Genomic DNA, 26,345 nt, shown 5'->3' with positions numbered 1-26,345 from the left:
GTATTGGACATGATCTCAGACTCCATTGGTCTCCCCAATCAGGAAGGCAATGGGCCAAGCAAGGGACTAGTGAGAAAGTGAAACCTCTTGTCAACAGTGGTACTCCAAGTCTATAGTTCTCCAGCCACTGAGTACACAGTGGGTGCACTCACACACAAGAGCTGGCCTTTGGGGCAGACACACTTCCTCCTTCCAAGAACAGACAATGACCTCCCCAGCAGTCTTTTCTGAGTGACAGCGACATACACATCAGATACCTGTGAGATGCTAAGGAGCAGTGACTAGAGTAAGTCCTGTGGCTTTTCCTTGAAATGTTACCATGGAGACAAGGGAAGCAGGAAGACAACCCTGAGCTGGCACTCAGGAGGCAGAGGCAAGAAAACCTCTACAAGTTCAAGGCCAGCTTCGTCTACATAGTTGAACTTCAGGCCAGTCAGGGCTATATAGTGAGGTTCTGTCCCAACCCTGCCCCCGCTCCCCAAAAGAGAGAAAATGCCTTCCCCAGCAGAAGAGTTTTGGGGGGAAGAGTTTTGGGGGGAATGCCATTTTAGCGTGACAATTTGGAGGTCCACTAGGTCCCTAAAGGTCCACAGATTCAGTGTGTCTACCTGGCAAGAAACACAGGTAAGAAGACTGATCCAGACAGTGTTTCTGGAAAGTTCCTACTATCATTCATGAAGCAGCCCAGCTGTTAGCAGCTGTCAAGATGTCTCATGCCCTGGGGCCAGCAGCTGTCTCAATTCCTATATCCTGCTGAGTCTCCTCCCACTCCCCCCGCCCCAAAACCAGCACTGGCTCTGGTGTTTGGGAAACTGGATACTGGGACTCCAGAGAAAGGGGTTCTACATCAGAATGTCAGGGTGGACTGGTGATTCTAGAATTTCCCTCAGCTCCACGCACGGCCATGGGCTAGACCCAGGTTGGGACTCAGGATAGACTTAAATCATGTGGTTCTGGAAGCACTGGCAGGAACAGACACTTGTGGTAGGGCTCAAGGGGCGAGTGAACGAACTGAGTCGTAAGAATGGAGCCTCTACTTCAGTCAAATGGCCGCCATGCTCTTACACATATCAAGGGACACGGAGTCCAGCAGTTCAGGGTCATCTCTCCTCCTTCTTCTTTTTTTTTTTCCTTTTTTCTTTTTTCTTTTGGTTTTTCAGGGTTTCTCTGTAGCTTTGGAGCCTGTCCTGGAACTAGCTCTTGTAGACCAGGCTGGCCTCAAACTCACAGAGATCCACCTGCCTCTGCCTCCTGGTGCTGAGATTAAAGGCGTGGGCCAACACTGCCTGGCCCAGAATATTTCTTTATAAGCTGGCATCCAAGGCTAAATGGGCAGAGATGACTGTAAGGTTGGAGTGTTGCTCAGTGGGAGTCTGTGTGCCTAGCACATGCTAGGTCCCTCTCCAGTACCAAAAGAATAGGATGAAGAAAACGCACAGGACCCTAGGGCTGAACCTTGGCTGGCACCAATCCCTTTCCTTCCCTTCCCTTTCCTATGACGGGCTTAAGGTCACATAGCAGGTTTAGGGCTGAGTCCAGCCCAGAACTTTGCCCTTTTTTTATGAATCCCACAGTCCCTCTAGGGCCTCCTCCAGTTTCCCACGTGTCACCCCTATAATGCAGAGGTCCCACATTCCTGTTCAACAGAAATCAATCTCTCCACAGGAAGAGATCCAGGGGTCCAGGGGTCAGGTCGTGCTATGGAGCCAGGACCAACTCTCCCTCTCCCTGAGACAGAGGCTTGCTCCTGGAGCCAGGCCAAAATATGCACGAGTGTAAGAGTGTGTCTGGGCACATGAGGATGCCCGATGGTGCCTAGCCTCCCTGAGTGAGAGGAACACGTAGCAAGCTGCTGGCACATCCTGCCAACATCGAAAGGTTAATTGTCACACCCGATGCCAACAGACAGACTTCCGGAGGATTCGTTTGGTTTGGTTTCGTGGCTTTTTTTTTTTACAACTTTAAATATGGAATATAAATAAACTTTACATTTAAAAAATAAAAAGAAAGCCCCCAAAAATATAATCACCAACTTTACAAACTGAAGGAAGCGGACCTGGGAGGGGGAGGGAAAAGTGCAGGGGGAAGTAGAGGGGGGAGTGGGTGTGTCAACCCCAGTCCTCCTGAGGGCGCTATGGCTCTCCCTCTCTCCCACTTCCAGTGTACCAGCTAGCTTCCTGGAAGAAGCCATCAGGTAAAACCACAAAAGATCTGAGGGGCAATGTGCAAGCAGGGAAGAGGGCAGCCAGGGCGGCCCCTCCCTTGGAGATCTCCTAGTATCCCACACCTGCCAGGAAGGGAACAGCTGAAGGAGGCAATGGGCAATGACTGTGTTGCTCTCCCAGCACCCGAGGCTCATCCCGAGCTTTAGACTGGGTCAGCGTGCACACAGCCAGTCCGCATAGGGCGTCAGTGTGAATTAAAACATGGCCTCCTTTCCTCAGAGGCTTGACCTACGTCTGCCAGAAGGTCGTAATAGATAAATCGGTCATATTTAGGGTGTGAACAGAATCCTCCGCGTGCAGTGCCCATGTGCAATGCACATCCACCCAACCTTCCGTGGCTGTCTTGGCTGAAGTGGAGTATGACAGACAGGTCTCCTACCCTAAGGGAGAACGATAGGGTGGTTCAGAGCCTCCATCAGGACCCAAGCACCCCTGGTGGAGCCGACTGAAGGGTACATGAGGAAGAAGACACGGAGTGGAGGTAGAGAAATGAAACAAGAGAGATGCAAGGGAGGTGGAAAGAGGCAGGGGGCGTGGCCCAGGTCACAAGCACACTGCATCTCCAGTCCATCAGAGAAGGCATGTGGCCACCTGCCCAGAGGAGTTCGTTATCTTCCTTGATTTCATACTTCTAAAATAAAAAGCCACTATGGGCTGAGGGGACAGGGAGAGATGAATGGCAGATCCGGGTGCTGAGAGGTTTCCTCTAGTCTATGCTCCCCACGTGGTCCTGGCCACAGGACTACAAGGGACCCTAGCCTGCCTGAAAGTGCTCCCTGCTGGCTGGCCAGGGGTCCAGGAACCAGGCAGGACATGCAGAGGCTCTCAGACCAAATCCCAGGCTCCTGGGGCCAGTCCACAGTCCCCTGTGAGGCTCCTGCACACTTGTCCCACGTTCTTGGGGTCAAGGGAAGAAGCAGCATGGAATGGAGTCCTTTGTTTGCTTCTGGAGCTGCAGGACGGGCCGCAGGACGGTTGCTGGTGGAGGTGGCCGGGCACACGGGATGAGGGAAGCACCATTGGCCGTCCGAATCAGGCATCGAGACAGACGGGAGAGGGGAACAACATTATCACTCCAAGGACCCCATGGGGGCGATACAGCAAATACCATATTAAATAACCCTGCGGGTAGAACAGACAGACACAGGGTCAGAGATGGCTCAGGGGCTCCCTTGGCTCCTAGGACCCCACACCAAGAAAAGGAACTGGTGTCCCTGCTTTCATGCTTCTAACAGATCCCAGGGCTGGGATGGGAGACTCATGGGAGCTGGAGTGGTAGGACAGACATCCTCTTTGAGAGGCTGAGAGTCAGTTAGGCAGAATGACTGGGTTGAAGGGAGCAAATGTCCCGGCTGGCCCTCACCCCAAATCTAAGCCACAGCCATGGAGCCTTGGCTTTCCGGCCAGGTCCTCACCTGCCCACACGCTTGCCGATGCCCCTAAGCCCCGAGGGTCTCCTTCAGTGCCTCCTTGTCGTGTGTGTGCTTAAATTTTCGATGCTTCCCTTTGAGGGGCCGGCGGACTCGCACCGTCCGAACAGTCACCCGAGTTTGAGGCGTCTTGGCTGCTCAGAAAGAAGAAGTGTTTGTCAGCATGGGATGGTCATGGGGTATTCCTCTTGTACCCCAACACCTGTTGTGAGCCTTAGGGCTGACTCAAGAAGAGGGTGGGGAAGGTCAGGTCAGACTTTATGAGGTCAAAGCCAAGCCCTCCTGCTCATCAGCTGTGTCTTCTGGGGACATGACTGAACCTTTCTATGCCTCAGTTTCTCTATAGCTGGGAGTGAGGCAAGAGGATGGCCACCTCATGGGAAAGGGGAGTGGACTACACGGCAGTATGCTGGCCAAGCAATGCCTGACCCAGGAGGTTAGGTTTCAGTGTGGTCCCCAAGTCCCGTCACTACCCAGAGATGGAGGGATTTACTTTCCCACTTCCTGCAGGTGGCTGGCCCCGGATCCCTCAAACCCAACAGGAGGTCCTGCTGGTACCGTGTACCCATCAGGCACCTGTCTTCAGAGGATGGGCACAACCCACTTTTTTACTTTGGTCACCCTGTCTCATCGTATGAAAAATCTGGCTAAGAGGTCGCTTGGGGACTGATTCTCTTGCACCACAGGTATGGCTGTCCCCTCCAGCCACAAGATCAAGCAAGCTACCCAAGGAGCCTAGTTCCTTCCTACACAGAACTGCCAGGCCAGGTTCAGCCACAGTACAGCAAGAGTGGCAGCCCCTCCCCACTGGGACCCTCTTACTTCCCATCTCCCGGGCTAGTGCTCCTACTGAGACCTCTGCCACCAACCTCTGGTTCCTCGAGCCACAAGGTGAGGAGGAAGCCTCTGGGTTTCAAGTCAGAAACAGACTTTCTTTGGAGCTGGGCCTGCCACTCAAATCCCTGGGCACTCTGAGAAGCAGAATGGAGGGCTGGGCCACATCTTGGAAGGTGGTTAGCTCTGGGCCTAACCTGGACTCTTCCAGGGACTATGTACCATGGGGCAGGTCACTTAACCACTCCGTGCCCCTGTCTTTAAAGGACCTGTGACCTCCTAGAGCTGAGCAAGTGCGTCAAAAGAGCCAGAACCCCAGTAACACCTGCTCTGCACCCAATTCCACTACAAGTGCCTTTATTTTCACAGTGGGCATTATTCGTTCTACAGTGTTGGGGAAACTGAGGCAGAGAGCTGTGTTTGAAGCCCTGGGATCTATCTGTGCTTCACACTTCCAACACTTGCTTGAACTGACAGTTCCTGGAGCCCTGGTCCAGTCTGACTCTCAACTACTCTTCCTTCTGGTCTCTGGGAAGCCATGCAAGAGGCCAGCACTTCCTGGGAGTCACTGGAGAGTCCCTGGCCTTCGGCTAGTGAGACAGTCTCGCCAAGCTTTCCCTGCAGTGTAGAGATCTAGGGGAGCTCAGATTATCTGGAAGGACGACACCTAGGAGGGCCAGGGATAAGCCCCCCAGGGAGCTTCTATCCCAAAGGCCAGGCCATGCACAGGAGGCTCGGCTGGCCCAAGCCTGAGTCCATTCATGTAACTCACAAATGACAGATGTTTGAGCCAGCTCTGCCCTGTGCTGTACCAGAGATGAACCTGGAAGAGTTCCTCAGTATTCTGAACATTCCAGCACTAACACTTAGGAATTCTTCTAGTGTATACAGATGGTAAAGAAGGCAAGTGAAAGCCAAAGAGCTGCCAGGGGCAGGGGAGAGCCATGAAGGGACTCTCAGGACACCAATGGCCTAGGATGGGCTGTGTGACCTGGAGCAAGGCCCCAGCATCTTTGGACCTCAGGTACCTCCACGACGAAGAGCCTCTGAGACTTTTTCAACTCATATCTGTCTGACACTTGTGGAAACAAAGACATGAACCCATCTGATGAATGCTCGATCACCAGACTAAGTTGTCACACCCAGCTATATAGATGCCCAGCCTTTACTTGTATATCTCCACGATAACAGAAGTGAAGAGGACTGGTTGGGTTGGTAGCAAGGGCAGGGGCTGTAACCTCATTTAGGCTGAGAAAAATCTAGATTGTTCTCAGTGAGATCAAAAGTATCAAATAAATTTAATCGTAGATGTTATCTATCTGATCTCTATTAATAATTTATGTGTGTGTGGTATATGCATTGTATGGGTTCAGCTGTGTGTACGCATGAGCGTGTGTGTGTATGTGTGTGTATACACATAGGTACACATATGAAGTCAGAGGTTGACATCAAGTGTCCTCAATTGCTCTTCACCGTATTTTCTGAGGCAGGGTCTCTCACTGAACTTGGAGGTCACCAACAGTGAGGCTAGCATCTGATGATGCCCTGGAATCCACCCACCTCCACTTTCCCAGTGTGGGATGACACAGCTACCATGCCCTACCAGCCTAACCAGGGACTTAAACTTTGGTATTCATGCTTGCTCGGCAAGCATTCTCCCCACCCTCCCCAGCCTCCTGAGCCCTATTTGAACACCCACCCTTTTCCCAGCTGTGACAAGGGAAAGAGGCTGTAGGCTGAGCCCTACAGAGCAGCCCCTAGGAAGGTGGCTTACCTCGCTGCTCCCGGGATGTCCCAGGGCTCCGAGTCACAGGCCGAGGGGTCACTATTGTCTCACACTTGCAGGCCAGGTGGTCCTCCAGGGTCACTGTGGCCTTCTTGAAGATTGGCTTCTTCCGTACAATCTCAATCTTTCTCACCTGGGGGACAGAACAGGCAAAATTCCCCTGTAGAAGCCACCTGTGCCGGAGCAGTCTCACAGACCTGGCCCTCTCTTGCGCTAGGTTTCTTTCCTCGAAAGCCAAAAGCCAGGCTTGTCTGCAGAGCGAGGGCTCTGGAGCAAACAATAGCAAGGCCTTGCCCTCTGTTCCTCGCAGAGCTTTTCCATCAAAACAAGCCCTTCGACCTAGCTAACCTGGCCTCAGCTTTGCTGTAGCAACCCCGCCCCCCCCACACCCTGACCCCCCAGAGTGGGAGAAAGGCATTTCCGGGTAGAGCCCGAGTCCTGTGGGTCCTCATTCCTGAAGCGGAGCACTGGCCAAGGCCAGGGGCTGCAGCAGAGTGGTGGTGGAGGGGGGAGGAGATGGTTATCTGGAAGGAAGTGAGAGAGGCCTTATCTAGAAGAGAGGCTGGAAGGGGGAAGGCAGCTGTCAGGTGTCTGTCCTTAAAGCTGGGGACAGAAGATATGGTGACAGTGGGTGGGGTCGCATAGCATGTCATTCATTTGTAATCTGGGGCACAGCGAAAGGCCAGGAATGGAAGATAGACAGCAGACTGGGCACAGGCCACAGGCAGACGGCAGAGAGGCAGAGAAAGAGAGCATGGTCACGTAGTCAGGGCACTGGGGAGGGCTGGCGCTAAGCTTTGTACCGCGTGCCTAGGGGAGCCTGAAAAGGGGAAGCTGACCCAGGGTACTGAGACCTGGTCTTCCAGAGTTAGAGATAGCTGAGCCTCCCTGTGCCCTGCCCTGTCCACATGAGAGCAGGAGCTTCAGAGACTGCCTCTAGTTCCCTCCTATAGACTAGCATCTGTGCCCCACTCCCCCCCCCAAAAAAAAACCAAGGTGGCCACAGTGCTGGGCCATTTGTCAATGAGGGCCCTGGTTCCCACAGTGCTTGCTACCTGGAGGACACTCTGTGCCACCTTCGTTAAAGACAAAGCTTGCCAAAGAGACAGATGAAGTCTCAAAGTGTAGGGGGTTCCTGCGTATGATGAATCATTGAGGGAACCTGGGTAGTTGTCCTCAACATTCTTAATGTCAGATGTTTGAAGACAGGAGCTCTGTGGGGTTGTGTCCCTGTAGAGCAGGTGACACTGGTCCACCACTTAGCATTGCACACCCAGTCACATTCTGTCTGCCTCTCAGTGATGACTACGGTCTGAGCCGCCTTGGAGAGTGCATCCCGGAACACTCAGCAAAAGCCCTCCAACCCACAGCAGCTGGTCAGCCGCGGGGGCAGAGGCCGACGCGGGGCGGGGCGGGGCGGGGCGGGACGGGGCGGAGTCTGCGCACCTGCACTGGTCTCATCTGCACTTGCGAGGCCCGGCACTGCACGTTGCGGTTGTTGCAGCAGCCAGAGCAGCGCTGCACCTCCACGCAGGGCGGCCACACCAGGAAATTGGCGTTGGTGCGATCTATGAGGTTCCGCGAGATCTGGAACACCTCTGTGCGCGTCTTGCACTCGGCGATTACAGCGGGCTCTGCGGCTGCTAGGGAACCTGAGGGCGGGGCGACAGAAGAGGCTGTCAGGAGAGGAAGGTCTTCTTTGGAACCATCCCCCATCCAGACAGCCCTGAACTTGGCTGGACCACCCTGAGCCTCAGTTTACATCATCTGACAACAAGGACAATGATGTCTACCCCCAAGAAGCATGGTCAGGGTCAGGCCAGATCATCCCGTGTGATCTTGTAAATGTTTAGTGCACGCCTGTCCCACCATCCTGGATCCCAATTGCTCAGATTCACACAGCTGTGTGATTGGCCCACCTGAGTCCTCACCCACTGTTAGCCTGCTGGCTTCCACTGGTCTTTTGTTGTTGTTTGTTGTTTTCAAGATCAAACTACCCAGAATAGCGCTGACTGTCCTGGAGCTCACTCTGTAGACCAGGCTGGCCTCCAACTCACTGAGATCTGCCTGCCTCTGCCTCTGCCTCTGCCTCCAGAATGCTGGGATTAAAGGCATGCACCACCAGCGCCTGGCTGTACCACCCTATTCTTATGTGACTCTTTCAAAGTCTCATCTACCTCATCTGTAAAATAGGGTAGCGGCAGAGCAATGTCTCTCCCCTGAGCTGAGAGGAAGAGGGTAGGTGAAGCCTACAGCAAGTGCTCAGTCATCTCCAGAGAAAGGTTCGCCAGAGAAAGGCAGTGGGGCTCGGGGACCTGCAGGATCTGCCAGCCGCATCTCCAGTGACTTGGAAACTGTAGGTGGCTTCTCCAAGGCCTACAGATCTACTGGCTTGGTCTCCGCCAAGAAACAACCAGCAGTTCTAAGCTGGGGTTAGTGCCTCTGCACTAGGCCAGTGTAACCCTGAGCCACAGTGAACAGAGGACCCACCCAGAATACCTTGGTTCAAGTGCATCGAGTAAGGACTCGGTCCTTCCATTCCAGTTTCCCCACCCTAGTTTCTAGACCTTTGGAGTGGAGCTGACTACATCTGTTCCAGGGTTGGAGTGAGGAAGCTGCAAGTGTAAAGGCAAAGGCAGATCTCTGGGAATTCGAGGCCAGACTGGTTTACCTAGTGAGTTCCAGGCCAACCAGGGCTATGCACTAAAACCCTGTTTCAGAAACAAAAAGACCCAAGCCACTATATTTTAAAAGCACAGCATGGGACAGAGGGCATGGTAACTCAACTTCAAAGATGGCTACACTCCTCATTCAGTTCTAACAGTAGGGAAGGGATTTGGAAGGTGATCCCAATCCAGGATGGCTGTGTGCCCTGGTTTTCCTTCCCTGGATTCCACTCTTTGAAGGGCCACTATATGGACCTTTGGTTTTACCTAAGCTCCTCCTCCCTCGAGATGAGCTTTCTGGCTCGCCTCCAGAGTGTGCTCGGGTCATGTTCAGGTCCAGCTCAGCCCCATTTTCATCTGCAAGGGAAAGGAAGCATAGTCAGGCATGCTGGCCCAGGCTGCTACCACGGGACTGAGTTGAGGATAGCATCTCTACATTCTAGGACCCCGCCCTTAATGCTCTCAAAACCTGAGGTCCCTGCCCCTGAAGAGGCAACCAGGCAAAGCCTTGGGCAGCTGAATGGCTCATGGGGCTGGTGGGGCCTGACTGCATCTTTGGGAGCCTCCAGCGAGTTTTTAGCCCCATTTTTGGCCAGAACCCATGTCAATGGAGTTAAAAATAACCCTTCCCTTTTGCTACTGTCAGCGAACCCTCCTCGGCCTCCAGGGTGGAGCAGGGACCCAGAGCACTGGAGGCCAGTTCCCAGTGCCCTCCAAAGCGTTCCCATAGGAAGTGCTGGTTGGAGAAATTCCCAGAATCCCCTCGGGGCTAGCAGGCCCAGTACAGACTGCTGGAGCCTTGACAATGGCCCTACTGGTCTGGAGAGAAAGGGTGGAGAGGGAAGGGGGTGGGAGGGCCTGCGCCAGCCACACTAGGTCAGCTCTCTCTTCAGCTTTCATCTTTCTGGGCTTCTCTTCCTGTCACTAGCCGAAGTTCCCTTCTCTAAGCTGGAGTCCTACCAGCTCTCCTTGGTGACACCTCTACCCACACACCTTGCTGCCCTGAGACATTGGCCAGGGCTGCCTACTCTTCCTAGGATGGGAGGGTGGTGAGGAGGCTTTGAACTTGATCTTGAAGGTGGATAGCCCCTCTTGTCTCTCAATGGTGAGGAACAGCAAATGGACTGAGGGATGCTGGAGACAAGCCTCTGTACCTTATGGCATCTAGGGGACCATATATCTTCCCCAGCCTGCTGGTCCCATCAAAGGCAAAGGCTTCTGCCAGCTGCAGCCCTATCTAAGATTCCAGGGATCCCGCAGATCGCCACTGACTGATTGGTCTGCTTTGTCCAGCCCAACGTGTCAACCACGTCAGCCTGGCTGTCTGTCCCTTAGTCTCTTTTTCACTGACATCTCTGGAATGCCCCTGGTGGGGAGGAGATGGGGAGAGATGTACTTTGTGGAAAGGTTAAGTTGATTAGGAAAAAATAGCCACATGGTTGCCTCGAAACAGGCCTGCTATTGAAATCCTCACATTCAAGATCCCCGACCCCCACCAGGGGTGTGGAGGGGCTGCCCGAGCTGGGCAGCAGAGCGCCTTGGAAAGAAACACCAAGATGGCTAAATTTGGAAGTTGCCCCATTGTGTGGCCAGGGCTGGTCAGCCGGGCACGGGTGGGAGACATCGGGTGGGGGCCCTGGTGAACAATAGGGGGGCCCAGCTGGGCCCCCTCCTGCCTGCCTTGCCACCCCCAGCCCAGGCAGTATTGAAAAGGCCCGGGAATGCTTTTGAGCAGGAGCCAGGGGCCCAACGGAGAGAGGAAACAAAGGCAGGAAATGCTGTTCCCCCGTAGATAGCGTCTGGGCAAGAATTACAAAGTGACAAAGAGACAGGACCCCAGAGGGACAAGGGCCCGCGGGTGCGTGGGGGTGGGGGCTGGGGGGCTGCTGAACAGGGCTCTAGGGACCAGGCCAGAGGTCAGAATAGAATGGAATTTGCTCTGAAGACTGCATTTATAAATATATTCCCAGCCCAACCCGCCGGCCCCGCCACGTGTGTGCCACCAAGCACGTGCCCATTCGCCCAGTGCACTCTTGGGCATGGGCAGGGCTGCCAGCTGGTCTTGGCCAGGTGTCCCCAGGAGACCTTGTCGACCAGGCCCTGGGCCAGAGGGGCAGGGAGATGTCTTCTATAGCTCCACCCTCTTCACCTGGATAGGTATTTAGTACATGCCCTGAGTGCTTTCTCTCTGCCCGCCCTGCTCCAGGGACCCCACCCTCTGCACCAAGTCAGAGTCACACGTGGGTGCTGCTTCTGCCACACCCCATGTCCCAGGTACCAACCCGTCAGCCTGCTCTGCCCTGCCCTGGGTAGGTGCGGCACGGCCTTCACTGGGATGTGCCATGGATCTAGTTCCCTTACATCAAGAGGGGCATCCCTGCCTGCCCCTCCCCACTCTCCCGAACACCAGTGGAGGCTGAGGTTCTGGAGGAGGATCCGATTTACCTACGGAGTCTCCATGCAGCAGGCGCTGGAGGTCATCAAAGGAGCGGATGGAGCGGTCACTCAGCATTTCATAGAGTTCCTCTGGAATGGGGTCCCCCTGTTGGGCAGACACCAGGAACTGAGTAAATGGGGGTGAAGGCTCACCAGGCATGGCTCTCTTATCAGCCACATGCTTTCTCTTGCACAAAGTTCCTACGAGGCCCCTCTGTACCCAGCAAACAGACAGTAAGGCTGGAGTAGGTGGGATCCAAGGCTGAACCAGGAGCAGAGGCCCAAAGGCTTAAAGAGCTAAATCCAGACTGAGATGCCCCACCCCAACCCTCTACAGTATCCAGACTTGCCCCCAGCTCCAAGACTTGTCTACATCTGTCTCCCCCATCAGATCACAGGTCCTGGAGAAACTCCAACAATCTCACTTCTCAAGACCCTCCCTCCACACCTGGTAGCTAAGACACACGCGTTGTATGTGCAGGGGCCCCCAAACCCACTGTGAACAGAGGCTTCATTCAGACAATGACAGTGAAGTGCATACTCCAGTCCCCCCCCCAGTCCAAGAGATGCTTAATAATGCTTGCTGAGTTGTGATGTCTCAGAAGGCTCTGTGTCCCAGTGCTACCGACTTAGTCCCTGCCAAAGAGGAAACAAGGGAATCCTCAGGCCCAACCGGGGAACCTGAGCGCTTACCCATGCATGCCCCATGCCCAACCAAACGCTATTTTTAGAGTCCCTCTGGCCTGTCACCAAACACTTGAAACTTAGTTAGAACCTTAACAGGCCTCACTACAAGCCAGCTTCCTCCAGGGAAACCACAGGTCCCACAATCACATTCATACAGCTGTAGAGAGAGGTCACCGCCGCATGGCCAGAGCTCCAGGAGCTCAAGAGCCTGGTGCCAAAGGCTACAAGAGGTGAGGGCAGAGGGAACTGGGAATTGTCCTCACAATAAGGAGCAAAGGAAAGACGCAAGATGCCATGTCTAAAAGCTGTGGCCACGATGAGTGCACACGCATGCTGAGTGCACACGCATGCGGTACATACATACATGCAGGCTTGTGACAAGACCATGCAGCTTGAGAGACGCTCTGGGAGGACTAAGCCACTCTGTGCCTCAGTTTCCCTGGACTGAGAAGTGAAGAAGCCCTGCCCTGTGTTCATTGAACCATGCTGGGACCGGCGCTTTGAGTACTAAGCACAGGTGTGGGTGTATGTACGCGCGCGCACACACACGTACGTGTGTGTGTGTGTGTGTGTGTGTGTGTGTGTGTGTGTGTTTGAGCATGGGGGTTGCTGCTCTCTCACTGTCTAAGGTAGAAAAGAAGCTCTCGCCCCTGGCCAGCTGGGCAGCTGGGGGAATCTCCTCAAAAGCTGCATGTCTCAGACACTTGTTGAGAGCCAGGTGCATGATGCCCGGTGCCCACCTATGTCCCAAGCTACTCTGGAGACAAAGGCAAGAAGATCTCTTTTTTGTGTGCTTGCTGGTTTTGTCAACCTGACGCAAGCTAGACTTGATAGTGAAGAAGGAACCCCAATAGAGAAAAAGTCCCTATCAGACTGTGGGCAAGCCTGGGGGATGTTTTCTTGATTAGCTGACTGATTGATTGGTGTAAGAGAGCCCAGATCACTGTGGGTGGGTGGATGGTAGACTTGTGGCCTCTAAGAAAGCAGGCCGTCAAACCATGAGGAGCAAACCAGTCAGTAGTAGCCCTCCATGGCGTCTGCTTCAGTTCCTGCTTCCAGGTTCCTGCCCTGATGGTCGGTGCTGTGGAACTGCAAGCTCCACAGATTCTCTCCTCCCCAAGTTACTTTTGGCCATGGAGTTATCATACAACCAAAAATTAAAACAGTTTGGGTTTACTTTTGTTTTGTTTTGTTTTTTTTTTTTTAAAAAAAGACATGGTCCTATGTTGCCCTAGCTGGCTAGCATCAAACTCAACAACAGACCAAGATAGCCTTGAACTCAATGATTCACCTGCCTCTATTAAGTGCAGAGAGATTAAAGATGTGAGCTACTATGCCTAGCAGGAAGATCTTTTGAGGCCAGGAGTTCCAGGCTAGCCTGGACAACATAAAGAGACCCAGTCTCACTTAAACCAAACCAAACCAAAACAAAAAAACACCTTGTAGTCCTTGACACTTGTGGTAATGTTTAGAAAAACATTCCTCAGGGATTCAGTCATACCCACCTCTGGTCCCCCATGTCAACCTAGGAAGTAGAGGATACAATCTGGGGACTAGGGGAGGGGCATAACTCCTTGAAATCTGGCTCCTGGGACCCCATTCGGCATCTGGGTCACTTTGTTCAATCATGGAGTTTATAAACCTGCTTGGTATCCTGGGAATGTCAGAAGTTTGAAGGAGAAGCTGGGGTGAGGGCAGGGGCTTGGTGTCCTATAGTGTCCACAGCTTCACAGTTGGGCCAAGACGTGCAGGACAGATGGTTCAAAGCTGGTTTAGAGAAGGCCACTGCCCCAGGTTCTGTCAAACTCAGAACTGGCATTCAAAAGACTTGGATTCCTTCCACACCCTGCCACCCTCTGCAGTGCGACCCCCAGCTGGCCACTGCCTCTCTCTGGTTTGGGCTCTTATCTATGAACTGAGGATGTTAGAAGACCTTGGATTGCATTCTAATTCTGGCTGGGGGTAGCCGATGGAGCAGACGTTAGCCGGAGCCAGAATGTGTAAGGTGGTTTGCTTGCCCAAGAGAATGAGAAGCAAATGGTGGCTCAATCAGCCCTGGGGGCTACTTCTGCCAGGATCTCCTTGTCCATTCAAGGGCTGGCTGGAGCTGCCAGTGAGGCAAAGCAAGCTGAGCCCTGAACAGACCAAGTGGACACCTCAGTCTTCAGTCCCCAAGCAAAGGAGTCCATCACATGGAGATAGACTCGCCCCTGAACCCCAGATGGAAGCCGTGGAGGTGCAAAAGCACTCAGCTCAGTAAACACTGGTATCCATCCCTTTCTCTCCAGAGCTCCTCTCAGGTGTGGTCCTTCAAGCCAGGCACGGACTAAATAAAATGCTGCACGAAATGCAGTCCTGAGGCCAGCATTATCATTAGTCCCATATTCCAGATGGGAGAACTGAGGCTGAGAGAAATTAATCCACAGTCACAAGTCTAGATGACTAGTCAGTGGCAGAGGTGGGTCCCTCACGGGCCATAGCATGCCTACCTGCTCCTGGCCCACCAGGAAAGGTTCAAACATGCTTCCCTTCTCTTCTGATGATGCCACTGGACCCAGCATCCTTTGAGATTCCAGCCCTGGCTGTTCTGGAACTCACTTTGTAGACCAAGCTGGTCTCGAGCTCACTGAAATCCGTCTGCCTCTACTTCCCGAGTGCTGAGATTAAAGTCATGCTCTTCTAATAGCAATGGTCTCAATTACACATTGACATCATCTGAACACATTTTTGGTGGTCATGGCTAGAGACAGACTGCTAGCATCAGTGGGGGGAGGCAGGGATGCTATTCACTATCCCATAGTATGAAGGATCTCACAAAGGATCCAGCATCACTGGTCCCAAATACCCACAGTACCAGAGGTGAGAAACCCACAATAGAGGAAAGTCAGGGCTCCCCGAATAAAGGGAACCACAGTGCTCTGAATAAGTCATCAAAACCTTACTTTCTGCTGGACATAACAGCACAGGCCTATAATCCCAGCTGCTTAGAAGACTGAAGACAGGATTGCAAGTTCAAGGCTACTCTGGGCTAAAGGATAAATTCAAAGTCAGCCTGGGCTATGAAACAAATTCAAAGGCCATCCTGGGACACTTAGCAATACCCTGTCACAGAATAAAAGCAAAGGAAGGGCTTTGAGTGTGCCCAGTGGCAGAACAATTTCCTAGCATTAGTGAGGTCCTGGGTTCAGTCTGGGGAAGACTGACAAAGAAACAAACTGTATCTTTCTCCCTTAAGTGGAGTTAACCACAACTGGCCCTGAAATCCCTGGTAAGTGTAACTGTACAGAGCAGAGCAGCCCCAAATTAAGGTCGACGTTATTGCTTTGGTCACCAATTCTTTCATATGGCTCCGAGAGCAGCATGACACTCATGTGCCGGGCCAGACAAGTACAATACTTTCGAGGATGGTGACAGGTGGGTGGAGAGCTGCCGTGCCCTGGACAGAGTGTGACTTTGTCCTATCCCCCTCGCTGGGCAACAGGAAATGGAACCTAGCTCCACACTGACACTATCAGGTGCCCTGTGGGCTGGTGGGTCTCTTCTGGGACCAGAGGTGTGAAAGGTTAGCCTGAGGTCCACTCCAGGATGCAGTACTCTGGGGAGAGTCTCAGGGGCACGTGTTTGCTGTCAGAGTCTGTGTGTCTGTGTTCTGCCACAGGTTCTGGAAGCCTCTAGGTGGGCACCCACAGATTTCTCCCATACATGGTAAAGGATACCTGACAGCTTGAAGTAGCTGCCCCAGGTCTCAGGCCTGGGGCTCCTGGTAGGACAAGGGTGTGGTGTGGAAGCAGTTGGGGCTAAGCCAGCCTGGCAGTCAAGAGAAACAGCCTCCTCCCTGCCCCGCCCCCAAAGCCAGCTGCACGAGGCACGAGCAAGCATGAGGCCAGGTGAGTTACCTGCTCCCAGCCAGGCTGGCAGATCAAAAGGGCTTGTACCCCACCCTCCACCTGGGCCCCAGCACAGCACACACACAGACACACACAGACAGACATACACTCCAGTCTGCTGCCACTGCAGTGAGGGAGATGGGCTCTCTGCCCAGCACCCAGGGCGTTGTCTGTGGCTGGCAGAGGCAGAAGCTGACGAGGCCTCCTAGGGCCTGCCTGCTTGCCTGCTTGCGTCTCATGCCGTATTTAGACGAGATGGCAAAGAAGAGCTCTTTGAAGAAGCCTGGGCACAATATAGATGCCTTTTGGAGCCAGATTTTCTACCCAGCAGTTTCCTTCCTGGTTCCTGGGATTACCCTCTCTCACCTTGCCCCCCACCCCCTGTTCCTGCAACCCAACCCAGTCCACCAGCCTCCCCTACCTCTGCTAGAGCAAGAGAAAAAGAAAATGTCAAAGTTGGAAGAAAAGGACCTGTCTTAAGGATGTGCCACCCTGGTGGCCCATTGCAATCACTGCCTCCCACCTCAACTCAATGGGAGCCAGTTCCCCTATTATTCGTAACACTAAATGAGTCCAACCTGCTCCATATTTTAGGTGGGGGAAACTGAGGACCAGTCTGCTTCTCCTTCATTGTCTTTCTGCCTCAGTCCTCCCTGCAGACAGTCCAAGTCCCAAGACAGAGAAAGTGTATTGGAATTCCTCACCACGGGGGAGGGGCAGGGTTACAAACCAGATGCCCACCGTGCAGTGCACTGTACCGTGGATGGCTGCCTTCAGAGGCCAGACTTCATCCAGGCTGTGTTAACAAAGCATGCCTGGCCTGAGCCCACTCCACCATTCATGGTTCTTTCCACGATCCTTTGGTGATTGTGCGGGCTACAATCACTCCACTAACACAGTGGGAATCAAGACAAAAATCCCTCTGGCACAGTGTGCAGTTCATGGGAGAAAGCAGGAAACAGGCAGCTAAATAAACCAAAAGTTGAAAAGTTGTCCTAGTCAGGTATGATAGTGTAAACCTGTAACTCTAGAGGTGGCGGTAGGAAGATCAGAGGTTCAAGGCCAGCCCCACATAAATAGTGAGTCGGAGGGTAGCCTGGACTACGTGAGACCTTGTCTCAAACAAAATATCAGAAAGAAAATACATCATAGAAGAAGCATCAAAAAGAGGGGGACATCGTGGACCCAGAGAGAACACCTTGAATTGATTCCTCCATGCACGCACGCACTTCCTGGCCTCTTGCACTCAGGCCTCCAGAATCTATCTGACCTTGACTTTCACAATTCCGGGCAGGGGGATTTCAGCAAGTGAGTTTCCCCACCCCCGTGGCCATTAGGAAGCCAGAAGGAGACTGGGTTGGTGGCTATGGGGCCCCACCACTCCTTCCCAGCAGAAGGGTGCTGAGGCAGACAGATTGTCACATGACAGTCACCTTCTGGGAAGCCAGCTCAGCTGAGGGAGATGGGGCCTCAGCAGCCTTTTCAGACTCTCCTCCAGCCTGCTTCCAACACCTAGACCTCCCTCTAAACACAGCCAACTTCGGGGTCACCTCCAGAAGCAAGCCCCTCCTTCTGTCTCCCTGCACGGGTGATTAGGAGCTTGCCTGGGTTGGCCCTATGGGGACAGGGTCCCCAGAATTTCAGTACTCTCCATGTTTATCGGGTAAAGTCAACTGCAAAACACAGAGCAATTGCGGTCCCAGAAGCCTCAACCCCAAATGCGAATATTCATGGGAGTGGTAGAGTGCTCCTGGATGGAGCTGGGCTGGTTAAAGCGGCCTGGGAAGCTGCACTCAGATGTCACAAATTCAGCAGAGTCCCTACCAGGATAGACAAGTAGGGAGGGTGTAGGGGACACACTAGGTAGGTAGCATCCTTTATGTTGGAGGGCAAATGGGCGCTTATTTGAAATGAAAAATGCTTGGCTATCCCAGCACTTTAGGGTCACGCCATCACTATCGGCCATCATCATCGGTTACATAGGGGTGGTTGAAAAACCGTTACAGAGAGGCAAAGTTTGAGGGATGTCAAACTGCTCTAACCAGGCCAAAAAAATGGGCGCTGCAGAGCCCAGATCAGGATCTGGGATTGTCCCTTCCTTCTTAGATCCCCCCAGGAAGGAAATGGGATGGCTACAGAGGCAGTGAGGTGCCAGGGCCCACGGCGGGCCCACCTGTTGCGTGGGGGCGGGCACCTGGCACTAAGTGTACAGAGGGGCTGTGCGTGCCTGTGTGCGTGCGTGGGTGTGTGAGCGCACGTGTACTCGGGCCGCGCGCGCGTGTGTCCCGCGTGTGCACGGGCGTGGCGGCGGGCGCGCGACCTGGCCGCCTTAGTGCGTGCCCGTCGCTCTGCGCGCCCGCCCGCGGGAGCGCAGCATCGCCTCCGGCCAGGAGTGTGCATGCGTGGGGTGAGTGAGCGAGTCGGGGGCCGGGCGGGGTGGGCTGCAGAGAGCAGCCGCGGGGCGCCGCCGTTCTCAGGACGCCCTGGCACCAGGCCAGCCCCCAGGTCCCCGCGGCGCGGCGAGGCGAGGCGGCAGCTGGGGCCTCCCGGCGTCCCCCTCCCCAACAGCTGGCCGCGCCCCGGAGGCTGCAGGCGAGGCGGGGAGGGGGCGTCGCGAGGGGCCTGCAGCGGCCGGGCCATGCCCAGCTAGCTCTCTTTCGGGCTCCGGCCGCGGGGGGCGGCCGCGGAAGGGCGGAGCCCCAGGGCGGGCGGCCGGAGGCCCTCGAGGAGTCCCAAGAACAAAAGGAGACGGCGACGGCTCCTCCGTGGTCAAAACAACCTGCGCTGGCGGCCGCCCAAGGTCGGGCCGCGGCCTCGGAGCCCTCCGCCTTAACCCCTTCCCTGCCGCCGCCGCCGCCGCCGCCGCCTCTGCCCTGCGCTTGGCTGCGGACGACTGGGCTGGCCTTGTCCGCAGCCTACTAGGTGCGGGCTCTGGACTCTGCGGGCGGAGGCGGGACGGGCCCCGGCCACGCCGCTTTCCCGGCCCTCGCCCAGCTCCAGCTTGCGCCTCCTCCTGCCCCGCCCCCTTCCCACCTGGATTCCCGGTAGACTTGCCAACTCACTGCTACGTGAGGCTGGGAGGGGTAGGGGCACCGATCCGACCTGATCGCTCCCGCAGACGTTTCCATACCCCACCTCCCTTGCAGCTAGGCTTCTGCAGGCGCGCGCTCCGCAGCCTGCATGCGGGGGAGAGAGGTGCTTCCTCTCGCAGGGCGCCGGCGCAGGTATGGCCGGGCCTCACACACACACCGCCCCTGGGGCTGGATTCCTTCAGAACTGCCCCCCCCCAGCGCGCGCGCCCCAGTCCTGTCTACTCCAAGCGTCTGAACCTACCGTATGTCTGTCTGCCTGTCTCTCTAGTGTCTCTGTCTCTCTCTGGGCCCCAAGATACAAGGTGCTTTTGGACCGTCCAGCACGACCCCGAGGTGCCCACCCTAGCCCAGAGCAGAAGCTTGGGTGGGACCAGCAGAACGCTCTCCAAAGGTCTCCGTGGATATCCTGAGATCGAGGGCACACACCATTAGGGCAGGCCGGGTCCTGGGCAGAACCAAAGCCCAGGCAGGTTCCAAATGGACTCAGGAGATCGCGATGTCTTAGGCACCTTAGATACCACCCCACCCCTTCTCCCATGGCCGGGAAAGGGCTTAAGAGCTCTGGCTACTGAGGCAGAGGGCAAGGCAACACACACCTTCCAGGACGCCACGGAGGTTTAGGGATCTAGGTTGGTCTACTGTAAAGAGAAACCCACCGCTGTCTCGTCATAGATTCCAGAACCCTGGACCTGGCCTCCCAGCCCTTGGGGCCACCCAGTTCCCGGCGCCTGGCTCACGCGCTGCGGGGCTCCAAAGTTCACTGCAGGGAGAGGAGGGGGCGGCCAGGCGTGGGGGCTGGGACGGCGAGGGAAGGATCCAGCCCCGGCGCCGTCGCAACTCACCTCGGCGCTGACCAGACGCAGGTAGCAGCAGAGAGGCAGGAAGAGCGCCCAGCAGCGATTCATGCCGACTCCGGGCCCGGCCCCGCGGGGCCCCGGACGCGTAGACGGAGCGCGCCGCCCCCGCGGCCAGGGTGGGGGGCTGGGGAGGAGGGTGGGCTCCGCTTGGGTCCGCTGCGATCAGGCGCTCAGGCCGCTGCAGCCGCCGCCGTGGCTCACCCGCATGGCCCCCGGGCGCCGCCGCCCCCGGCCCCGGCTCCGTCGCTGGGGGGCTGGGGAGGACCTGGACACGGGACCAGGGTCCGAGGCCGCTACCTGGGCGGATCCCGAGCCCACGCGAGCATCCACGGCCGGGGGGCTGCGTCGCGAACCAGCCAAGGCGTCTAGCCGTGTGGGGGCGCGCAGGGGACTCCAACCTCCGAGAGGAAAAGAAACGCGACAGTCGATGGTTCGTCTTCACTCGCCTGCTAAAGGCGTGTTCCTCTGCCCGCTGGCTTAGCTTTTTTGCAACATTTTTTGGAAAGGCTCCTCGGATCAGAAAGCGCAGGGCTGAGCACCTCCAAGTCCAGGTCTCCCCCAAAAAACTTTTTTCCAAAGTTGGCTTTGCAGCGGCGGCCCAAGCACCCGGGCAGGGAGAGGTGCAAACTCCCGCCCGGGCCGGGTGGCGGGGCGGGAGCGTGTGCGCCCTGGCGCGGGGCCCAAGCGGCGGGCACGGCTGCTCCGAGCGCGCGGCGCGCCCACTGCGCGCTGGGCCGACCCGGGCCGACAGGTGGACGCGGCGCGGGTCAGTCGGTCGATCCGCCCACCAGCTCGCTGCTCAGGGCGTCCTCTGCGGGTTTCGAGCTGCGGCAGCTCCGGCTTACTCGTTACAACGAGGCTGGGGGGTGGGCTTTTTCTCCCCTCCTTTCCCTTTTGCGCGTGTGTGTATGTGTGTGTGCGCAAAATATCTCTGGAGAAAAAAAGATGGGCGCTGGCGGCCGGAGGGGAGCCCTCAGGGAGGCAGCGGGGGAGGCAGGCAGGCTGCTCCCGGCTGCAGGAGAAGTTGCCACCCTTCAGCTGTTCCGGCCTTTATAAAGGAGAAGGGAGAGTGCAAGAGGTGGGTGGAGACAGCCTTTCCTCCCCTGGCCCCGAGTCAGCGCCGGGAGGGGGGCAGGAGCCAAGGGAGGGCCTAAGGCGAGGACTGCAGCTTAAGGGGTCTCTGAGAGCCAGGCAGCCCCTCTAGTAGTAAATCTAGCCCTTTGGCAAGTACTGGAGGCGAACCAGGGCCCCACCCCTTGGCACAGTGACCTGTGTTTAGGGGCATGTCTGCAGGGCCAGGACCAAGACCAGGAGTGTAGCCCCTGAACCCCAGAACCAGACATCTGCAGCCTGGCAAAGGCATGATGATGAAGGACTGGGGCTCCGCAACCTGGCAGCTTAGATTCAGTTTCTGTCTAATTGAGTAGCTGGGTCACCTTGGGCAAGTCACTTTCTTCTGTGCTTCACCATACATTTCTTTAAGTGGGGACAGGGTATTGGGTGGCTTAAATGTCAAAATGATCAGAAAGCATCTAGCCACACACCAGCCCCAAGGTTAAAACTCTTAAACCCACAGTGGGAACCCTTCAGCTCCAAACTGGGTCTGCCTCTCCTTGCTTATTGCCTGGCACACAGAAGGCGCTGCCATGCCAGCATGGGTTGGATTTGAATTTGTTGAACTGCAAAGTCACACAAACCCCCACAGCCCTGCAGCAAGCATCCTCACAAGGCTGCCACCAAGATGCCACCATCACCAGGGTGTTTACTACCTCCCTATGTCCCTCAGTTCCAGGCCCAGAGGCCACCCACCCACACCAGCACTCTCACAGTTAACACCTTCCACCCCCAGCTCGGGGAGCTGCTGTGTCCCTGCCTTCAGCAGTCACAGTGACACAGTCATACTCACGCTTGTTGGCCCAGCACCCACCACAAGACCAGCAGGCTCACTGCATTGCCTCCTGCCTTTAGGGCACCTTGTCCTCATCCACTTCTGCCTGTCATCTCTCCTTGGTCCCCATGTCAGCCTGCAACCCCACACACGCTGAGTGGTGCTACGGCCTCTCTTGACCCTGAAGAGGGTGGTGCTGGGTGAGGGAGGACCTCCCAGACCTCTTTACACATGACTCCAGGCATCCACTTTCCCAAATGACCAGCTAGCAGAGTGGCCCAGTGGCTGAAAGATCACCGTGGGTAGGTGACCTTTGGGCGGGTTATTTACCCTCTCCAGTGGTACCTTGCTTTCCTCCTCTGTATCTTGGAGATGCAATTGGAGGAAAAGAGGAATTTCAGTGGAGCCTGGGAAAACCATAGGGGGTTGGAAGTGTTTACCATCTTTGTGGTTGATGATAGGTCCATAGGATCGCGGGTCTAGGGGGTAGGTTTGTTGATTAAGTGCTTACATGAAGACCTGAGTCTGCTCCCCAGAACTCATCGAGAAAACTCAACAGAGCCGCACACACTTATAAGCCCAGTGCTGGGGAGGTGGAGATCAGAGCTTGTCGGTCAGCCAGTCTAAACTAATCAGTGAACTTCAGACCAATAAGAGATTTTGTCTCAAAGGAGGTGGACTACCCAAGTTTCTCTAGTCTCCACACTCACCTGCACACATTTGCACGTGTGCACACACAACAACGCACACACACACATTAACTTTGTTTTTTAACCCATACGTGCAGTTGGTTGTACCTCAGAGCAGTGAAAGGGGTTTGCCCTCCTCACAGGGTGGTAGGAAGCTCACAAAAGATAATCCTCCATAGGACCACCACTCAGGACAGACAGATGTGCCGGGAGACAAGATGGCCAGCCTGATTGTGAGGAGATAGTCCAGCACACTGATCCCATGTCAAGATTTAAAAATGCTTCCACCAGACAGCTGGGTGAGCTCCCCCTTACCATGTTCCTTTCTGGGAATACAGTGATAGAGCCACCATTGAGTGGAGCATACACACCCCCTTGGTGCTTCTGGGAGATATGTTAGTCCATTGGTACCAGCATGGACTCAGCGGCTTGGACCAGATCACGTGATACCAGTAAGTGGTGGAGCCACGGCTTGGGCTCCAGAGTCCAGCTACAGAGCTCAAATCTGTAACCCACCATTCTGTACTATTTTCTGCAGGTAATGGGATGATGGCCACAGTGGCACTATAATTTTTTTTTATGTATGTGTATAGTTTTGTGTGGGTATGTCACATGCGTGCAGTAACCATAGAGGCCAGGAGAGGGCGTCAGAGCCACTGGGCCTGAAATTACACGAGCCACCATGGAGGTGCTGGGAATTGAACCCCACTCCTCTGGAAGAGCAGCAACGTCCTTTAATCTCTCTAGCCCCGCCCCCCACACCCACAAGGGCATTTTTGCACAGAGGCAGGAGAGGCAGCAGGGACAGCAGGTGCTGAGATGACTGCTCCTTGCAGGGGAGCCTCTCCCAGGACCACCCTCTTCTCTCTCTCACCAGGATCGACAGACACAGCAGGCACCTCTTCCAGGAAGCCTGTCAGGCTTGACACTTGCTCCGGGCTCTCTGTATGCGCCCCCACAGAGTTGTCTGGACACTGCTCTTGTATCAGGACTAAACTGAGTTGAGCATAAATCGAGGTTCTTGGTGAGTATCTGCTGGTGCAGTAAATGAACGAGCAGATACCTTGCCTGTTTCCCCCTCTCCACCCTGGCCAGAGACATCTTGTGCGGAGACACCGAACCCTTCCTAAAAGGTGGCATGCTACAAAACTCAAGCACAGGGGATCCGAGATCTAAGGTGTATCCCGTCCTGTCTATCCATCTGTGTCACCTGCCCCTCTGCTGCCGCTGCCATTGTTACCAGAGGTGGATCTGGAAGTCTCAGACCTGGGAAGACAAGACCTGAATTCTGCATTAGGGCCAGGAAGGAACCAGATTCCCCTGTCAGCTCAGGCTAGAAATAGGAATTGACTTTGGAGTGGGGGGGGGCCTCACCCACCCCACACTCTGACCCACCCATATGAGCTAAGTGGTGTAGTGACTGCCAGACCTCTAAGTGCTGGGGTAGGTTTGCCCACAACGGGGGACTTAGCCAACTTTAGGGTGGTCTCAGCCCTCGTCCACTGAAACCATCTGACTTAGTTTGGTTTCTGTTGTGGTGATGAAACACCGTGACCAAAAGCAGTCAGTGTGGGAAGGAGAGGGTTGATTTGGCTTTCACAGCCTGATCACAGTTCTCCACTGAAGGAAGTCAGGGCAGCAACTCCAGGCAGGGTCCCGGAGGCAGAAACTGATGCAGAGGCAGTGGAGAGGTGCTGCTTACTGGCTTGCTTCCTTGTGGCTTGCTCAGTCTGCTTTCTTTTACAACCCAGGCCTACCTGATCTAGGTGGCACTGCCCACAGTAGGCTGGGCCCTCCCACATTAATCATTAATCAAGAATATGCCCCACAGACCCGTCTGACGGAGATGTTTTCTCAGCTGAGGTTCCCTCTTCCCAGATGTTCCTAGCTTATGTCGAGGGGACAAAAAAACTGACCAGGACACCATCTACACCTGGGTGTGGTCTCCTGAGGCCTGGCTGGAGCTAGGAGATGTCAAGGAAGAAGGTGGCTTCCCACCTTCTCTACCTTCCCAGGGTCTCTACCTTCAACAATGCGTGGCAGCCATGCTTTTCCCTGTTACAAATGAGCTTGCATCCAAGCCCTGAACCGTGCAATGGCAATGCCCATGCACTGCCCCACTGTGTATGGCAGCCATCCCCTGCCTTCCTGTGGAAGAAGCCTATGGTAAGATCAATGGGGTCTCCTCCCTGTTCTGCCTCACCTCAGAGCTGCCAGATGGGGAGAGAAGGCTGTCACCCACACTCATTTTACAGACAAGAGACCAAAAAGTCAAACCTCCATGGAAAGACTGCCTAGATCTAAAGTCCACTTACTCGCTGTGGGACCTTGGGAAAATTACTTAACCTCTCTGAGCCTCAGTTAACTCATCTGTAGCTGTGTGTACCAGTAGTAAAGTGATAGACTCCTCATTGGTTAAAATGACTTCACACACGCGACCACTGAAGGTGCAGCATGGGCACTATACAAATGCTGACCTTTATAATACTAAGGTGGTGCATGTGTGCACACACCCACCTCCAAACCCAGCATCCAGTGTTAGGAAAACAGTCCACGATTGGAAGGAGCATAGGCCTCCAGAAATGGGAGCAGCTTGTCCTCGTGTAGGGCCCGCGCCTTTCTGTCAGATAGATACTCCCTTCTTCCATGAGGCTCTGGGCCCTGTGCTGTGAGTCTTAGGGTGCAGGGAGCCCAGAAAACCAGGCAGATGGACCATGGGTCTAGGCTACCCACAGGAGCCTACCCTGCTGCCTTGGGCCTGTCAGGTACACAGGGCAAGGGAAGCCAGTGTTTGTTTACGCCACCAGCCAGAGCCGAAACATTTTTAGATCCTCCAGGCTCCAGACAAGGAAAAGGATGTGAATGTTTGGACCAGCAAAGCAGAGCTACCTACCTGGAAATGGCTGGAAGAAGCCGAGTCCTCCAGTGTCGCGGAGCCGGCCCAGATGGCTGGGAGGAGGCCCACCCACGGCTTTCTTACTGGAGTGAACAAAGGTCCCTTCTCCCTGGAGAAGACACCCCCCCACCAGCTGCGCCCGTGCCAGGGTTGGGGCACCAGCAAAGTACAGGCTCAGGTCAGCCTGGAGGCACTTCCTGGACCTCTGTCATGGCCGCCTCAGCTGTAGACTACAGCGGGGGGTAGGGCAGCTGTGCCCCTGGAAAGCAAGGACAAGGAGATGGCTGCATCCACCCTGAGCCCTGTTCCATGGTGCCTCCCATGTTGCCTGGCTCAGGGTGGCCCAGCTTTGGTATGTTGTGGGGTGCAGAAGACCATATGTGCTCCATGGAGGGTCCTATTAGAAGTGAAAAGTCAAGGATTCAGTGTACCCCAGGACTCACCCAGGGCAGGGAGCCACTTACTGGAGAAACGCACCTCGAGGGAGAAGCAGTGTTCTGGGGATGGGTTAGCCAGCTCTCTCTAAATCAGCGTCATCAGCCATGTTCTGAACATTCTGGAAGGAATGGGACAGGAGGGAGGGACAGAGGCAGCCCCTCTTGGTGGGGTACCAGCTTGCTTGACAGAACTGTGTGTAACTGTGGCGGGCCTGTGAAAAGAACAGGAAGCCTGTTACAACATAAAAGTCACCGATTTCCCATCAAAGGCTCACACTCTGAGGCCCAGTGCTCAGCAGGCAGCTTGCCCCGAATTCTCTGTGCAGTCACTCATTCAAGCTGCTCAGCCTGCAAGAGCAGGGTGTTCTCACAGGTAGGGACACCGAGGCCCTTAGCAGCCCTGCCAAGGTGCAGCCTATGCTGTGGCCCCTGCCTGTCCACCTGGGCTCTACCCTCCCCCCTCCCCCACTTTGGTGGACTGTCTCTGTACCTTCCCCTTGTACGCGCAGCAAATAAACAAAGCCTTTAAAAGAAA

At 55.2% G+C, this 26,345-nt stretch overlaps 1 protein-coding gene and 1 long non-coding RNA gene across 3 annotated transcripts; one reads left to right on the top strand and one right to left on the bottom strand.

The window, feature by feature from the left end:
- Window positions 1–1,925: 1,925 nt before the first annotated feature.
- On the bottom strand, window positions 1,926–20,932 carry Pdgfb (platelet derived growth factor subunit B). 2 transcript variants are annotated; one of them, XM_085678405.2, is made up of 7 exons: window positions 19,886–20,932; window positions 11,387–11,483; window positions 9,209–9,298; window positions 7,722–7,927; window positions 6,264–6,408; window positions 3,641–3,789; window positions 1,926–3,347 (listed from the first exon to the last, which is right to left on the bottom strand). In XM_085678405.2, exons 1-6 carry the CDS (start codon window positions 19,946–19,948, stop codon window positions 3,665–3,667), a joined length of 726 nt encoding a protein of 241 aa, XP_085534531.2. In that variant the 5' UTR covers window positions 19,949–20,932; the 3' UTR covers window positions 1,926–3,347; window positions 3,641–3,664. The 2 variants fall into 2 exon arrangements, with proteins under 2 accessions (XP_085534531.2, XP_085534530.2); XM_085678404.2 differs by lacking the exon at window positions 19,886–20,932 and adding an exon at window positions 19,014–19,094.
- On the top strand, window positions 18,256–26,345 carry LOC148118952 (uncharacterized). Its single transcript, XR_015735634.1, has 4 exons — window positions 18,256–18,358; window positions 22,657–22,776; window positions 23,355–23,501; window positions 25,306–26,345. It is a non-coding gene; the product is annotated as an uncharacterized LOC148118952 (long non-coding RNA).

Source organism: Myodes glareolus, chromosome 19 (genome assembly GCF_982192425.1).
Source record: "Myodes glareolus chromosome 19, mMyoGla1.1, whole genome shotgun sequence".
NCBI lineage: Eukaryota > Metazoa > Chordata > Mammalia > Rodentia > Cricetidae > Myodes > Myodes glareolus.
The sequence above is the reverse complement of the archived record's forward strand: the minus strand, read 5'-3'. Positions and strand labels throughout refer to the sequence as shown.

Coding starts and splice junctions, on each gene's coding strand:
- Pdgfb (XM_085678404.2), bottom strand. CDS start 19,079: ATGGAAACGTCTGCGGGAGCGATCAGGTCGGATCGGTGCCCCTACCCC. Junction 11,484..19,013: donor CCTCCCAGCCTCACGTAGCA/GTGAGTTGGCAA, acceptor TCTGCCCAACAG/GGGGACCCCATTCCAGAGGA. Junction 9,299..11,386: donor GCTGCATGGAGACTCCGTAG/GTAAATCGGATC, acceptor TTTCCCTTGCAG/ATGAAAATGGGGCTGAGCTG.